Source organism: Mytilus edulis, chromosome 13, assembly GCF_963676685.1.
Source record: "Mytilus edulis chromosome 13, xbMytEdul2.2, whole genome shotgun sequence".
Classification (NCBI taxonomy): Eukaryota; Metazoa; Mollusca; class Bivalvia; order Mytilida; family Mytilidae; genus Mytilus; species Mytilus edulis.
Genome location: NC_092356.1, coordinates 63,207,471 through 63,225,794, shown reverse-complemented (window position 1 = coordinate 63,225,794; position 18,324 = coordinate 63,207,471). Strand labels below are relative to the sequence as shown.

Sequence of the window (18,324 nt, the reverse complement as noted above, 5' to 3'; positions counted from 1 at the left end):
GTGGCATATTTTAAATTTCAACTGAGAGTTTGTAGTTTGAAGGAAAATGAAACAATTTCTGAATTTGGTCAGCGTTTTAAGACACTAGCTCATAAGGCTTATCCTGATAATTTTTCCGATTTGGATTCGTATTTTATTGACTTACTTACATCATGTTTGAATATTGAGATGGCTAAATTTGTCACATTTAGGCATCCTCATAGTTTAGACGAGGCGGTATCACTAGCTATTGAATATGAAGCTGTTCATTTTTCTGGTGATCGTGAGATTATTGATGAGACAGAAAGTTTAGATTGTTGTAAAACAGGTCATAACAGTTTTGAAATTTTAATTAATATATTGAGGCGATTGAGATCACGAAGGAAACGTAAACCTAAGAGATGTTTTAAATTTCATCAGTTAGGTCATGTCAGGTCTAAGTGTCCAAATATGTCTTTTAGAGTGCATGCTAGAGACGAAAGGTCTGCAGATATTCAAGTAAAGCTCTCAGAAATAGGCGGTATGTCGAAGAACGATTTAAATCACAATTTTTGCAGTTCAGATTGTGTAACCTTGGTTTAATGTTTGTTTTTACAATGTGTTGTATATTTATAGTTTTACTTTATATTCATTTCAATATACTCAGAGGTGTCACACGCCTCAATTTTGGCTGTTTGGTTTTTCCTTTTCCAAGGGAGGAATGTTGCATCCCAACTGGTTTTATTTTTCATTTTCAATACTGGTTTGAATTATGGCTGATCTTCTGTGCAGTTTGAAGTGTAGACTGTTAGCTAGTTGTAGTTTGCATTGGCTTGTTTTATGAGTTGTTGCTCGTTTGTCTGGATTGTAATCTCTAGCTAGTTTATGGGAGACCGACTTCTTGACTTTTGTCATGGCATAAAACCAATAGAGTAAACGTAAAGCTTGAAGTTAGGAACACTTCCAGCTCATACAGATGGATCTAATCCATTATTTAGTACCTTGCACCAAATTTGGGCATAGTCCAACTTTATTTTGAGAATCTTGCTATTACATTTGGGCATCGTCCATTTTATTTAAAACCTTGCACAAAAGATGGACAGCTTCCAACTTTATTTTGAGAACCTTGCATATAGATGGACCCGATCCATTTTCGGTGGCACAACGTCTGTGTTACCGTTATCAACAACGTTGGAATGCAGTAAAATAACCCGGTGGTACACGTCAAATATGCCACTGTGAGATCAACATTAGTGGACATTGCCTGAAATAACTTTTCATGGATTTTAACATTAGCTGTGCCGATACCATACCAAGAAGACTTTAAGTCGCGTCCGTTAACAGTTGGACCTGCTTCCGATGTATGTTTGTGTATGCGTTGAACAGTGACATTTATTTAAAAGGGATATTATTACTTGTGTTTGGAAGACATTTAATCCGGAGAACGTTGATAGACTTTTGTTAAATCAAAATTATCAAATGTTATTTCATTTACATTTGTTTACGAGGAAGGAGGAGGGTTGCAGATTGGTGAAGTGGTCTCCATTGAACAAATTGAACTGTCTCGTTATTTAAATTTTACTGATATATATATTTGATTCAATGTTTACATGACATTTGGATTTTGCGTGCTTATTGTTGCAGATACATGAATTTGATAGACATTTATGAGGGTAGACTTTATTTATAAAATTTATTGTTTGTCTTAGGGGGGGAGGAATGTGGCAGTCAGGATTATTATAGCGTTATTATTTCCCTTGTTTAAAACTATAAATTTCATATTTCTTTATTTAATGATTAACATGAATCTTATTCAGTACATATTTGTTAAATAACATAGCTTTTGCTATTTTAATTCATTGGTTAAAGATATTTATTTATATTGTAAAGTTTAATATTTGCATTGTCGCAAAACCTTTGATTACCGTCTTTGGAAATAATTTGAAATTATTATGTTGAATCCTCTGAGGACTGACTTTCAGTCCAACCATTGACAGCCAAGTTTTCCAACCATCGTTTAGGTTAGTGCATTAGCTACATGCCTCCTTAGTACGGGTAATATGAAGTCATTGAATTATCCATTTCTACAATTTGGCTTTACATGATAAAAGTTGTACTTTGTTGATTAAATTATATATTGTCTTCGGTGTTTGGTTTTCATTTACTTATATATATCATAGCGCATCACATTTGGCATCAGTCGTTTCCGTACAATTCAGTTCACAAACCAGATCAAGCTGTGGTCCGCATCCCCGAATCTTCAGCAGAATTGTTCCTGCTACAGAATGATTGAGATACTTTAGTGCTAGATTTCTTCGTAAGCATAGATTTTAAATAATAAATACACAAAACGTATGCTCTAAGTATAAAAATAATAACTATTTATTTTTCATTGCTTGGACTATTGATTAGAAAATATTAAAATCACGGAATTTACCGGAGTTGTCATTTCGATTCCCGCGCTTTCATCGCTTCATTGATTTCTAGTGTAAACAAGCGTTAGCCTTTCAAAAAGGCTATTCGACTCTTAGCTGATGAAAATGGAAAGTGTACTAGATTAATTTATTTACTAGAATAGCCACGTGCATCAATCTGCAAATTTTACCACACACGTAAGGTCACACGCTATGAATTATTATCGTTTAACGTTGTTGTTTACTCCAGAAGATTCGACTATTTATAGATAAAGGTTACATGTGTAAAATATAATTGCTAAAATAGAGAGGACAAATCCGATACTCTACGGGATTGAAGGACATTTACTTGGTTTGGATTGTCCTAATCAATCAATAAACTTTGATTATTCACGTCTCGTAATATCTTCCAATCAGGAAGCAAGAAAAATTCACGCACTATCTGACCATCGTTCAATTCTTAATCTCGACTCCTAGGAGTCGAGAATAAACAAAACCAGAAAAACAGCTGACTGATTAGACGAATACAATACTTACAAGGTGAGCAATATGGTTTCTTGTGTGCAAAGAAGCCTACACCAATCATCACGGTATAGTTATCGACAAGTTGTACTCTGGAATTCACTACCACAAAACATCATTAGTGTAAACTCTTTGGATCAGTTTAAAATACTGATCCAAAGTCAGTATATTTAGTCATCCACCCTGTTCGTACATATATGTAAATGAGTTAATTTTGTTTTTTTATTTGTGCACAAATGTAATTTTTGATTAATGCACTCATTAGATTGTTACTTTTTATTAAGTTTGTGTTTGCGATGCGCCGACGTATAGTCATCAATGTGCTGATGGATCGTCGTACGATGTAAATGTGGATGAAGGGTTACAGTGCACTACATGTATAGTGTCAGCTTTTGCAAGTTTACTGTTGACATCCCATACTTTGTATTGTGTTTTATTGTCACTGAGAAACAATTTTGAGTTACCAAGCTTGACAATGCATGGTAATAAAAAATCAAAGCTAAGTGTACAGAAAAAATGAATAAAAAATGTCCTTAGGTGAACGACTTTATATCAACATAGCTAGTTCGCACAGGGGCGGATCCAGCCATTTTAAAAAGGGGGGTCCCAACCCAGAGTAAAGGGGGTTCCGGCTGTATGCTCCCATTCAAATGGATTGATAGGCCAAAAAAAAGAGGGGTTCCAACCCCCGGACTACCCCCCCCCCCTGGATCCGCCAATGTCGCGTATGGGGAAGACAGTTTGATGTACATGATGATTCTTTTGAGTTGTCAGAGGCGGATTTAGAGGGCGGCCCAGGACCCCCCCCTTTTTTTCTGGGAAAATTTGGTTGTTGGACCGGGGACTATTATAGTATAATCAGTCACTGTCCATTGATATATCTACAGCAATGGAGAACTGCATTCGATATGTCTGATTTCAATTTATTCACATCATCAGGTCTTACAATTAGTACATTTTCTCGTGATGATATAGTTACTATTTCTTAAGGGGCGATTGCATATTCCGGAAATAGCCATGGCGTAAGCTTAACGATGCCAGTAGCTAGTAGAGGATCAATACTTCTTGCCGAACTTGTAGCTATCCTTATGGTTCTAGAGCACTGTATTACATCAATTAAGGACCAGTTTTCTGAGGTCAAAATACAATCAGATAGCCAGACTGCTGTAGGCATCTTGACTTTGCATTCGAAAACTACATATACACCATAACAGATATTAAAGAAAGTATGGGGACACTCTTGAGACACGGTAAACTAACAACCCTATCTTGGATTCCATGCCATGCTAATATAGCTGGGAACGAGATAGCAGAACAGTTGGCGAAAAATGCTGCAAAGGAGGGCTCATCACTGAACGAACAATATAATGTCATAACTATGTCGGATGTCAGAAGTGCAGTCAAGATGTCTACAAAACTGAAATGGCAAAGCAGATAGACAATTGGGGACACCCATATGATATGGTACCTATTGTTGGAAAAATAGTGCAACTAGACCTCCCTAACACTCAAGTCTGACTAATACTATCAGAATTAAGAACAGACTACTGCAGACTAAATAAGTACAGAAACCAATTAGGTCAATCCCTCACGCCATATTGCGAATGCGGGGAAGAAACAGAACACTACCAGATATACTGTCCAAGATAACAGTAAGAAGGAGAGGACTTAAAATGACAACTGAAAAAAGCTCACATCCCACTGGATATCCAATCACTACTTTCACCATCAAAGAGAGAAACATGTGAAATAACTGCACAAATTATAGGGGAATATATACTTAAATCAGGGCGTTTTCAAGAACTAGTAAGTCCTGATACCCGATCCTGCGCCTAAACTAATTTTTCAAGTACTCGCGAGAAATTACCAGGAGAGATGGTGCATCGTACGAGGAATATAAAGTATAAGAGAGACAAGTCGTGTCAATTATTGACCTTAGGATCAGGATCAGGGTTGTTTTCAGGATTAAATCACTATATTTGCAAAGTCTTATTCCACTGCATACACACGTTAGATTACTTTAGATTTATTTGAACTGTATGTACATGAAGTACATCAGTTGTTTTATCGTTATCATGAGTCCTAACCAACTTATTAAAAAAAACCGCACATACACCTAATTCTTTCTTACATTTAACGGGAAAAAATGAAAAGAAACACGAAATAAAAGTTGAGTTTAAAGAAGATTTCCAAGGAGTTTTAACAATAAATAAAATAGCATTTTATTCATTGATAAGTGTAATACGTATATAAAAATCAATTCAAACTGTAATTGAGAAAAAATAATGAATTTAATATTTTGCAAGAAAAAAGTACTTAAATCTTGATTATGGTTTTCTTTATTTGACAATCCATCGATTGTATTTACATTTGGTTGAACAGCTTGAAATTACTATATACAACCATAAAATAGATCAGTTATTTCAATAAAGGACCGTGTAAAAATAATCACCACAGATAATCATTTACTTTCAGGGTCAAAATAGTCTATACAAAACCATCTTTATAATGATATTTAACGCCTTTTGATCATATTGAATTCCTTCGACTTAAATGTCATCATGACTTTAGTTTGATAGTTGAGACAAATTAAAATAGAATATAATACTGTTAATTTGTAACCCGTGGAGTATGGGTAAACTGGATAGGGAGAAGGGGTAAACTTTAGAAAGTGGCAAGCTCAAAAAGCGATATACAGTTTAATAAACAGGAAAATTGGTAGTGTCCTTTTCTTATTTTATAATATACTATTTTTTACGACTACTTACACGTCCCTGTATGTAACATATAACTTGAAGTACAAGAGTTTATACCGCCTGTAAAGATTTTTTTAAACATCGATATATCTTTTTGACATCACATATATTTGAAATAAATGAATGCCAATGTTAAAGTTTTTCATTCATGCAAAACCCTTTTAAATGAACAGACATCACTTATTTTGTGGATAAGCGAAATTATCCACAAAATACCTATCTACAAGTAATGAAATATCTACCTTTAGTTCTACTTTACCTTTCTTAATTTCTATGATATACTTTTAATCACTTTTCTTTGATCTCAATCTATCATATAATTTAAAAATTATTGATTATTAATAAGTGATATGTGTTTTTTTATCTTTATAATCTTTTCTCTTCTTTTTGTGATTCAAGGATAAACTCTAACTTTATGTTTATTTTCAATTTATGCATACTATCGGAATCTACATGCCTTTTGTAACATCATTTTACAGGTAAGGCTATACTGATTTTGGTTAAACTACAGTTTTGATAACACAGAACCACCTATTATTTCGTACACATTCAAAAACAAACCCAGCAGATGTTAAATTTGCATCAGACGTCAATGTAATACTTTAGCTTGAACCTGTAACTTGTCGAAGTTGAGTTATGATACCTATGGTCATAGTATTATGGGGACCTCAATATCGTCTAAGAAAAAGAGGTTAAAACGTTTTGAAAAATGGACGAACATATCGTCCTCTATCAAAAATAGATCAGTAACAGTGTCGTCCTCTATCAAAAATAAATCAGTAACAGTGTTGTCAGGTCACAACACACGCTCTTCCTGTGAGAGTGAGAGGTTTAGCTAGCTTTAAGACCAGGGATAATTCCCCATTTTCTACATTGTTTTTGTCCATTTGTTGATGTGTTTGGGCTTTTCATTTTGCCACTTAATAAGGGACTTTCCGTTTTGAATTTCCCCAGGAGTATTTTTGTTATTTTACTTTTTTCTCATTTGGTAAAAATGGTTTAAACAGGAAAAATCTGATAAAAAATCAGTTGGCTTTTATTCAAATAAATGTATGAATGTTGTGGATAATTGACGTTTTGAAAATAATTCAGAAATAAATTTAGTAGTATATACTACGCTTTTTTCTAGGATAAGAAACAAAGTTCAGGAAGTTTCAAAGCGGTTTGTGTTTGTACCGGCAGAAAAAGTCGTCAACAATGTGGTAGTGGTATGCCGTAAATACTACACAGACGTTCTTAAGAATGAAATTTAAGATTCATTTACATTCAAGTCCGTGCGCATTACGGAGAGTCATATAGTCACCAAATATATAGTAACTACATCACAGCTTTAGGCATCTTCTGAACATTTGAAGGGGCTTACTATGTACCAGTTACATAAACATAAACTACACACTAAAACAGTGAACTATCGTTTTATCTCGGCCTCTAGTAAATGCTCTACAACTTCTCTTTGAGTGCATTTAACTGTTCCTTAGCTACTATCAAAGATCTAATTAACTTTTGTCAAAGAGTATGTTAAAATAGTGGAATTAATTGTTTTTGGTGTGTACACAATTCTTTCGATTGTTCAGATAAATTACGTGCTGTTGATGGTCCTTTTAATTTTGTTGATAGTTTTAAACTGTTTGCACTACACGTCAAACAAAAGTAAATGATCGTTTGATAAATCTGAATGCAAATAAATTTCATGCAACTCTTTTAAAGCGGTTTTCTCTAGTGGGATAGGTAAATATGTTAGATATAATTACTGGAGGTGGGATGAGATGGTTAAAGCTGTCAATTAATTTACATTTTAATATGTATTTTTATGTATAGTAGTTATTGTTGCAAACTCCATTAGAAATTTAAATTGAGATCAGTTTTGGAGTAAGGGAAAGGGGGATGTGAAAAAAAATTTGGGAGGGGGGGGGGTGCAATTTTTTTCATTTCAGATTTCATAAATAAAAAGAAAATTTCTTCAAACATTTTTGAGAGGATTAATGTTCAACAGCAAAATAAATTATTCAAAGGCAAAAAAAAAAAAATTAAGTTCATTAGACCACATTCATTCTGTGTCAGAAACCTATGCTGTGTCAAGTATTTAATCACAATCCAAATTTAGAGCTGAATCCAGCTTGAATGTTGTGTCCATACTTGCCCCAACCGTTCAGGGTTAAACCTCTGCGGTCGTTTAAAAGCTGCGCCCTGCGTAGCATCTGGTTAATTATGTGTATTTGCAGCAGTCAGAATAAATAAACAAGTAGGTGTATTTGCCTATAATATTTTTCATATCAAATTAAACACATTGAAAACATAGATGCAAATTCATTGAGCTTGAATTACCAGTATTTATATCTCGTGCCGGAGTTCAAAAAGGACTTTCTTGTATTTCAGTTTAGACAAGTACCCAGTTTGATTGTAAATGGTATGATGGCTCGACGCCCCTTTTTACTGGTCATAACTTGGTGTGGTATTTTCACAATGCTGAATCTTCTGCTTATGTTCAATGGTAAATAATATATTATATGCTTCAAATTGATTTTACCAGTTCGATTGCCAGACATAAATCTCTTGGCATATTTTATTATCTCCTGATGATAAAACACGGGACACCCATTACTGTATGTACTCTTAATGACAGCATCATTGAAATGCGTAAGAATTTAAAAACCTAAATAGACAAAAAGTTGAATCGAATCAGTTATTTTCCTGTTTTAGCATTGTTACACGCAAATAAAACTGCAGAAAAACATAATAACTTTATATAGGGGAGAATACTGTTCAAAGTGTATATATGAGCATAAGAAGTTGAATAGTTTCATAATTGGACAACTATCTCCACCATAGACAAACTGACAAAAAAGTTAATGCTTTTAAATCACCTAAAAAGATTTTGATTCACTTCACGTTATGTTCATGACCTAACCAGTTGTAAGATCTAGACGATTTAACCTTTTTGTTTATTTGTATCATTTTAAAATGACACACATGCTGTGACACTAACCTACTCATTCACAAACGTATCTATTGCAATAATAAAATGTATTTTTTATTTCGTCATAAAAAAAGTTATCAAAGGTACCAGGCTTATAATGTTGAAGGCCAGATTTAAAAGACTCCCCTGTAACGCAGGAATCAAATGATGAGAAATCCTGTGAACACTTACTGGGTACTTGAAATTGCAGATCTATCGGTTTCTGTCATGGCAAAAACATCAGTAATAGGAAATAAAATATAAATTTAAACCAAGTAGTAGACAGTAGCTATCTTTGAAAGATCGCACGGTGAAAATGTGATTGTATGCTCAAGGGGTATATCTATTGTTAGCTGCAAAGTGCATGTTTAGATTGTGTGTTTTCGTTTTATGACATACACTTCTTTAATGTGTTACTGTATGGAATTTGCATGATATGTTTGGAACTGGACGTACATAAAGCAATAATCGATCAATCAGTTCATCAATCTATTATTTTAGCTAATCCTTTTCACGTTTAATATATATATTACCTCCGCTAACGTACCTATTGTTAATTATTGATTCTTGTTTTATCCCTTTCTTCATTATTTTCAGATATAAAAGTCAAAGAGGAGTATACGCTGCTTTATCTCAGTAATATCAATATCACTACAAACAATATCAATATCACTACAAACAACTATTCTCAAGTAGTGAAATATAAAGACGGTACAAATGAGGTTAGGATTATATCATTAGACTATGTGACGTACAATATGGGGTTTTGTATTCTATGGTTAGAGTGTTCCTCAATGAAATGAAACGAAAAAGATTCATTTCCCATATAGTTTACTCACCTTTTTTTCTTCTGAAAATGTCTTTCTACTAGGCAATTTCATTGGTTTAAATAATGATTTCAGTTTGAATATACCATAATTTCTTGTTGACCAACATACGCTAGAAAACTTCAGATTTGACCTGAAACGGCCATGTTGATCTGATCAACTGTCAAAAGACTGAACAATAAATTATTAAGTATTTTTTGTAAATATTCACTCTTATTTATGGCAGTAAATCCAGTACTTTTGAGACGGTTCGCTTGCAATCAATTAAGATCTGTTCAGTATATGTTCAGATTGGACAGTAGCTGTTATTTACATGTACACATGATCATCATGCTAAACTGTCGGAAATAAAAAGCTTCTGAAAAATGCTGTACTGACTTAAACATATCGCCTTAACATTACAGAATTAAATCTAGAATTGAATTTGTTTATCTGGTCAACATGCCACTATGAACAACTCCAAACTATGCCTTCTTTTACTTTAATAACCAAATATTTTGTAACGAGAAGAAAATGTAGAACCGAACAACAGTACTAAAAGGCAACAAAAATAAAAAAATAAGAAGTTGCCAATGAGACAATTCTCCACCAGAAACAAAATGGCATAGAGGTTTACAACTGTCGTTCACCTTACCACCAATGAGCAATACCTATACCGCATATTATGTTTACGAAGACAAGCAATAAAAAACATTTGATCAAAACAGGGAATACAAGACTTCAGATGTACACAAAATGTTTTAAATGTTACTGACATTATCATCAAATATCTGTCTATGCACGTTAAGGATACCAAACTTAACTGATTATATATAACATTATTCACAATTAAGAAAGCCTTAAATATCATGCTTCCTTATTGCCTTAAAATGTTTAAAAGAAGACATTTACCATTATTTATACTGTTGCGATTAGAAACATTAATTAAATTTTATCTTTTAGAACACCCAAAGTACACAAATTAAAAAAGACTATTTGAAAGATGGTTACCATTTTCCAAAACATCTGTGTAATTCAGAATCATTCAATGAAAGCAAAATGGATGCAGTTTTTAAAGGCAGTATAATGCCAATATACAAACACCAGCTTGGCTATTGTAGAGTTTATAAGGGAGGATCGACATTTTGGAGACGTCTTCTCCACTGCTTAGACAAAGGCTTAAACGTATCCCCTTTCAGTATAAAACCACAAGACGAAAACAGGAAATACCGTCGAACTTGTGCAATGAATAGCTTGAACTGGATATATAATATGTTAAGAGTGAAGAAAAGTTTTATGTTCACCAGAAATCCTTATTCCCGTATTTTGTCAGCGTACATCGATAAATTATTTTCACCTAATCCGTATTTTTGGAAAACGCTTGGTGTCAACATTATGAAAGCAATCCATAATACAACCTCGTGTGGAAGTGATGTTACGTTAAGAGACCTAGTGGAGTATATCATTCAAACGCCAATAGAACATTTGGATGATCACTTTATACCCATAAGTTCTATATGTAGACCATGTAAAGTCCAATATAGTTATATTGGCAAAATGGAAAATTTTCTAAATGATACTTTGAATATATTTAACAAATTTGGAATAAATTCAACGTATTACATAACACACAATTTTAGCGAACTTTATGAATATGATGCCATATACGATACTGTACAAGCTGTTATTGCTTTTCGACAACAGTCTGATGGATGCATGAATCGGTATACTGGATTGAATCGAATTTGGAGAAAGTTACAGACAAGGGGAATAATTTCAGAGAATTATTCTCTCCCCTTGAATAAAAAAGAGTCGCAAAACATATCATCATCACAATTAATGACACTTATTTTGAAAACAAATAAAATATCAAAAAAAGAGGATCTTTTATTACAAAAACGGAAAATGTTTGTTGATGCGTATAACACTATTCCTATTGATATTATGTACAAACTCCAGACTGTGTATAAAAATGACTTCAAATTGTTCGGATATGATGCTTTTCCAGATTCTTTGTTTGGAGAACGTTCTAAGATAAAGTCGGATATGTTTATGCCCTAAAGTTAAAAGAAGTGTATTTATATTATTTGGAAACGACACAAAAGCAAAATAATGATAACTTGCACATTTTCATCGGAAAGCAAACTGAAGAACAAATACTTAATTTGATGAAATACTACAATCAATGACCTTTGAATGTTAAAAGTTTGCATTACTTTAATTGGATTTCATCTCTTTATTACATTTATGTTAAAACAAATCTTTTTTTGTAGCCACATTGATTTCTCAGTTAATTTTTGTAATATGAAGCACTGACGTTTATTTTGTCTATAGTTGAATTCAAACGTTGTTTGACGCATTCAGATGCGAGCATACATTTTAAATCGTGTCAGGTTGTTTTAGTATTGTACAGAGTGTGCACACAATTTGAAGACAACAGACTGACGATTCTAAAAGTGAGGATATTCACTTTTCACTGCAGACATTAATTAAATTATGCATGGTGATTAAGTAAACGAATATAGAGTTAACGAAAAAAGTATCTAAAGCTTTGAAATAGACATAATCATAAGATATTAGTAGTTTACAATATGTTAAAGATAATAAAAATAAAACAGTTATTTAGATTATAATTACGCATTGGAAGATATATTTGAAGCACCCGAGCTTTCAGTAGCCTAATCATTGCAAAAACTTCTCAGAAAAATTGATATATTAGTTTGAAGTATCGATATTATATCACATGTATAAAAACAAATATTGAATGACAAAAAATTATCAGTAATGGACATCTATAAATCAGTATTTGTGGACTAAAATAAACAATTGGTGAAACAAACTGTATATAGAATAATTTAGCTACAAGATCAACCAAAAAAGAGTAGTGTCATACAATCCATTCTGGTTTTAAAAACAAGTTTTCATAATTTTCCGCTTTCATTTGATACCAAAATTACCTATATATTAGTGTTGTCAACGGTTAACCGGTTAACCGGTTAATCGGTCGAACGACCGAATACCGAATACCAAAAACGCTAACCGGTTAACCGGACTTTTTTCAATTTCGATAGATTTGATATAAATTTGTGTTGAAAATCAAAGCATTAAATAGTTGTTTTATTTAAAAATTGTCGTCGTGGTAATTAGTTTGACAGATCAATTGTCCAGTATATTGATTGCTATTGTTAATCCTAAAAATATAAAATTAATTAGAGTTTGGGGCAGGATCTTTAAGAAACATAATTAGTAAACATGTTTTTTAACAGTAACTTTAAATCAGTAATGAGATTTAATTTTACTAAATACTTCATTATTTCGTTTTCGATCTAATATTGTGTAAACCTACATTTAAATGTGCAACCTCCGTAGTGCAAGGGTTAGTCTTACTTTAAATTCAAAAATTGTGAAATGCAAACCAATGTGAATGTACCCAATGTATACGTGAAAGTACGAGTAACATGCTTAAAGAAAAAAGCAAACACAGTGAAGAAACAGGTCGTACAGCATGTACAATGACCTATAGTTGTTAATGTCTGTGTCATTTTGGTCTCTTGTGAAGAATTGTCTCATTGGCAATCATACCACATCTTCTTTTTTATAATTAATCATTTCAAATTGAAACACACCCAATTATTTTCGGAGACAACAAGAGAAAAGGAAAGAATAATCGGTTTCAGACATATGACATATTCAGTTCAATTCTACGAGATAAAGATATTTTTTTTTGATTTTTTAATCTGAAGTTGGTACAATCGCTATAGTTGATACGGTGTATTTGATTATTAAAAGTCAAACTTCGCCAGGAATCCTCACAGACAAGCCTTATAATGCCAAAGGAAAAACTTCAATTCTAAAAGCGTATTTATGACTTGTTGTCAAATTGACACTCATACCACATCTTATATCTATGTGTAGGGTTCTATTGATAAGGCTTTCAAACACCAACTTAAATTACCGGTTAACCGGTTAATCGGTCGAACGATTATCCGAGTAACGGGTTAGGCAAAAGTCTACGATTTGGCAACACTACTATATATGCTTCATATTTTGAAGGTTATATCCATGCGAAGGAATTGATTTGTGTTAAATATGTACTACTTTCTGGTGTGAGAATTCTGACCGGGCCCGATGTAGTGGTGTATATCTTGTAACTAGACAAAAATCACAACAAGTAGAAATTACGATATATAAACATAGGAAGATATGGTCAGTGTGCCAATGAGACAACTCTCCATCCAAATAACAATTTATAAAAGTAAACCATTATAGGTCAATGTACAGTCTTCAACACGCAGCCTTGGCTCATACCGAACAACAAGCTATAAAGGGCCCCAAAATTACTAGTGGGAACCATTCAAACGGGAAAACCAACGGTCTAATCATAAATGTGCGCTCCGAATAAAGGTAAATACGGAAAAGTGCATAGGTCGCATAAAATTTATCACGTGTTGTTTTTATAGTTAAGTAGTAAGTTACTTTTTATTTACCGGATATTGCAGTGTTTCAAGTTTTGTTCATCACTTAGAAAAACATAAAACAAAACGAATCTTCGAAGTTTTTTTTCTATTCTTTTTTTATACACGCTACCTACTTACTTTGATTTCATGAAATTAACCATGCAAATACTATGACATTCAATTTAAGGGTCCCGCCTATAACAATACGATTGAATTGTAGAATAAATGCTAAAACTTTTTTCCGACATTTGTAAAAGCGATAACGATTTAACATTTAAAAAGTCATTTGATGAAATTCTGATTAGTTTGATGAATACTAGCTAGTAATTGACATTTAATTTATAATTGTTAAACTTGCCAAATATCCTGTTTCTGTTATGTTCCATATAAATAAGTATTCCATCGCACACTTTGTCTATTAGTCTACGAGCTGTTCAACTGTCAGTGTGAGTCATGGTAAAAATGTATACAGCTTTGGTGTTCATCTTTCTGAAAATATGTGGATTAGTTTGTAATGAGAACACTTCTAACTATAATGTACATCCAGAGCAGGACAAATATGAAATGCAGGTCTATGGTTTATTGTCAGAACCAAGTCTAGAAAGGTATCCTGTAGAGAAAATAGGTGAGTATAAAAAGTTTCATTTTATGGGTTTTATATGGTCAACTTGTCCAGCTTTGGCTATAAAGTTGTTTTTTTTTTTGTTTTTTTTTTGTGGTTATAAGCTCACCATCTTTTTAATAGGTTTAGCGATTCCATTCACTTTGGCCTCGAACATCATTGAAATGACATGTATTGTCGAAAAGTGAATATTGTGCAAGAAAATTGGTACATATAATGTTATTGTTCTGAATATTTTGAATAATGAATGTTGTTTAGGTTTTTTCCTTCTTTTTTTTTTTGTGTTTGCAATGTGACTATTTGTATGGAAAGGTTATAATTGGAAATTTATGATAGCCCAGTTACGTCGCGATGTCTTGATACTGCTTTTATTATATCATTTTGAAACTTATCGAGGTTAACACTGTTGGATTACATTTAGTGTGTATGTTGATCAATATCCGGTTACTTAAAGATATTTTTACGTAATAAAATATTTCTTTAGTTTTAAAATCCCTAAGTCAGTTGAACAGGATATTTTTAAACATCCAATTTGTTTGTTCAATCGCTGTACTTGTGCATCTATGTGATCATTTATATTTTTCAAAATTAAAAAAAAAACAGTTTTCTGTCTTAAGCAATTGATTGCATATCCTTTTGTTGTATCAGTGCTACAACTGCTCACATAATTGTAGTAAGTGTCTTTTGTTGTTCAGGACATATAAAGACATAATATGACTGTGTATATCGTACAGTTGTTACACCTAAAGAGAGTGTTGGGATCCAGATAACTTGTTTAACTCCGCAACATTGTGAATGTGCATGTCCAATGTAAATGCCTGAAATTGCAATGGTTGTCCTTTGTTTTTGTACATCATGATGATATTAATTTCATTGTTTTTGCACAAATCAGCCATAACCCTTACCGAAAAATAAGCGCCGCAGCAAACATTGCCGCAAAGTTGCAACAAACATTTGCTGCAAACTTGTCGCAACCATTTTACCATGCAAATGAAGGTTGCGTCAAGCTTGCTGCAAACATAATTATGCAAATTAGATTTGCCGCAAGCTTCTGGAAATTGTTTGCTGCAAGCTTACGGCAATTGTTTGTTGAAAACTTGCAGGAACTATATATTAAATATCAATGTCGTGTGTGTAGACACATTCAATTTATCTCTTTCAAATTACACAGCAACATTTTTAAAAGTCAATTCCTGCTTGTTCATACATGCATTTGAGTTTTGAAAAAAGGGCAGGGGTCATTCCCAAATGACTTCATATACCTGTTTTAAGAAATGAAAAAGGATAAATCTCAAATGTGTATTGAGTATAAAGCTAGGTAATAATTGCATTACAGAGGAGTTTAACTTAATTTTTATAAACATGGTAAACATGGTACATTACATCAGGTACAAAATATTTTTTACTTACTTATATTATTACTTATAATAGCTTAAATGTTTCAAACACACATCATATATAGTTGCATGCTTACTTAATTATGTATGATGATAACATTAATTATTTTATTAAAATATGCAGTTCTTTGAGTTATTTTTACTTACAAACTTACATACTAAATATCCTATATTATTGAGCCAAAAGGCGTCTTGATCTCTTATATGTGAAATGCATTTTCGAAACACAAACAACATGCCCTAACCACAATTTCAAATGGCTAGCAAACTAGACATGCCCAGTTAGTATTGTGTAATTATTGCAATGTTCTGGCAAACATATAGAATGGTCAAAGTTGTCTGCAATCTTGCGGTAAATATACATAATGGTCAAAATTTTCTGCAATCTTGCGGCAAACATTTGGAATCCCGCTAACATATGTAACCCCGCATCATTATGTATATATGTGTCTGTCCCAAGTCAGGAGCCTGTAATTTAGTGGTTGTTGTTTGTTTATGTGTTACATATTTGTTTTCGTTCATTTTTGTTAAATAAATAAGGCCGTTAGTTTTCTCGTTAGAATTGTTTTACATTGTCATTTCGGGGCCTTTTATATCTGACTATGCGGTATGGGCTTTGCTCATTGTTGAAGGCCGTACGGTGACCTATATTTGTAAATTTCTGTGTCATTTTGGTTTCTTGTGGAGAGTTCCTCATTGGCAATCATACCACACTTTCTTTTTTATAGTCTTTATTATTTTAAACTTTCTGGCAATCTTACGAAAAACATTGATGTTTCTGCAAGCACTATTTTCTGTGTTCCTGTACACTTTTTATTTGCCGCAAAATCACAATTAAATACAATGCAACAATGAAAAGGATTGCTTCAAACCACGTTTCCGTCTTAGTATATGTAAAAAAGGCAAGTCATTTTGCAAATGCTAGAAAAAGAGTACATACATCTGGTGAGTACGAAAATGTTGTCTAGATTCCCCTTTACCATGCATGAACACTAAAACATTTGCCTCTCAAACTCTTTCCGGAACAGTCAATATTTTCTTGATATCTTGATTTTCCTAGTAACACCAGGCCTGCTTTAACATTCTATTATTCTTTACATTTATCAAGAGGACGGTGCAATATTTATCAAGCAGGGGGGACCGGTGCAAATCGCAAAACCTGTTTGGAAAAAAGTATTGTCCCATGCTGATGTCATAGGAAAAAAAGTTATGTCCCATGACCTCTATTCATTAAAAAAGTATGTGTCCCATGAATATCATGAATATATTGAGTGAATAAAAACACAATCTGTACCTTAAATAACGTAAAGCAACAATATTTATTGTGATATAAATGTTTTCGACAATCATTTTAATATTTTCACTAGTCTTGACCTTCAAATTTAGTTTTGACTGGTATAAATCAGCCCATCTAACTACATTAAATATTGATCTTACAAAATTCAAGCTTATTAGGTAGTTTGATTTATTGCTGTGAAATGAAAGAATTTAATTTTACAATAGGTAAAAATAAAAATTATTTATATATAAATTCAGATAGGCATCTTTAATTTTTTTTATAACTTTTTCAAATCAACTTGGATTTTCATCAAACTATGCAGCTATCTTAGATATATATTAAGCTTACTGAATCCCATGTCATTTAGTTTTTTGTTATATTGCTGTAAAATTTAAGAATTAAAGTAATCTTGGTAAAAAAAAGCTAGGATTTGCAATTAAGATAGGCATCTTTAATTTTTTTAATAACTTTTTCAAATCAACTTGGATTTGCATCAAACTATGCAGCTATCTTAGAGATATAATAAGCTTACTAAATCTTAGGTCATTTTGTTTTTTGTTGTATTGCTGTCAAATTTAAGAATTAGATAAATCTAGGTCAAAAAAGCTAGAATTTGCATTTCGAACAAAATAGAAATAGTACACTTTACAATTTAATTGTTAAATTTGACAGCAATTCAACAAAAAACAAAATGACCTGGGATTCAGTAAGCTTAATATATCTAAGATAGCTGCTTAGTTTGATGATAATCCAAGTTGATTTGAAAAAGTAATTAAAAAAATTAAAGTGTACTATCTGTACTTTGTTCGAACTGCAAATTCTACCTTTTTTTACCTAGATTAATTTAATTATTAAATTTGACAGTAATACAACAAAAAACAAAATGACCTAATAAATCAAACTACCTAAAAACAAAATGACCTAATAAATCAAACTACCTAATAACAAAATGACCTAATAAATCAAACTACCTAAAAACAAAATGACCTAATAAATCAAACTACCTAAAAACAAAATGACCTAATAAATCAAACTACCTAAAAACAAAATGACCTAATAAATCAAACTACCTAATAACAAAATGACCTAATAAATCAAACTACCTATAAACAAAATGACCTAATAAATCAAACTACCTAATAACAAAATGACCTAAT

The 18,324-nt window shown here is 32.3% G+C and overlaps 1 protein-coding gene across 1 annotated transcript; it reads left to right on the top strand.

Moving 5' to 3' along the window:
• The first annotated feature begins 10,385 nt into the window (after nt 1-10,385).
• Nucleotides 10,386-12,015, top strand: LOC139499902 (carbohydrate sulfotransferase 11-like). Its single transcript, XM_071288532.1, has one exon. The coding sequence runs from the start codon at nt 10,472-10,474 to the stop codon at nt 11,471-11,473; it is 1,002 nt and encodes a 333-aa protein (XP_071144633.1). The 5' UTR covers nt 10,386-10,471; the 3' UTR covers nt 11,474-12,015.
• The last annotated feature ends 6,309 nt before the right edge of the window (nt 12,016-18,324 follow it).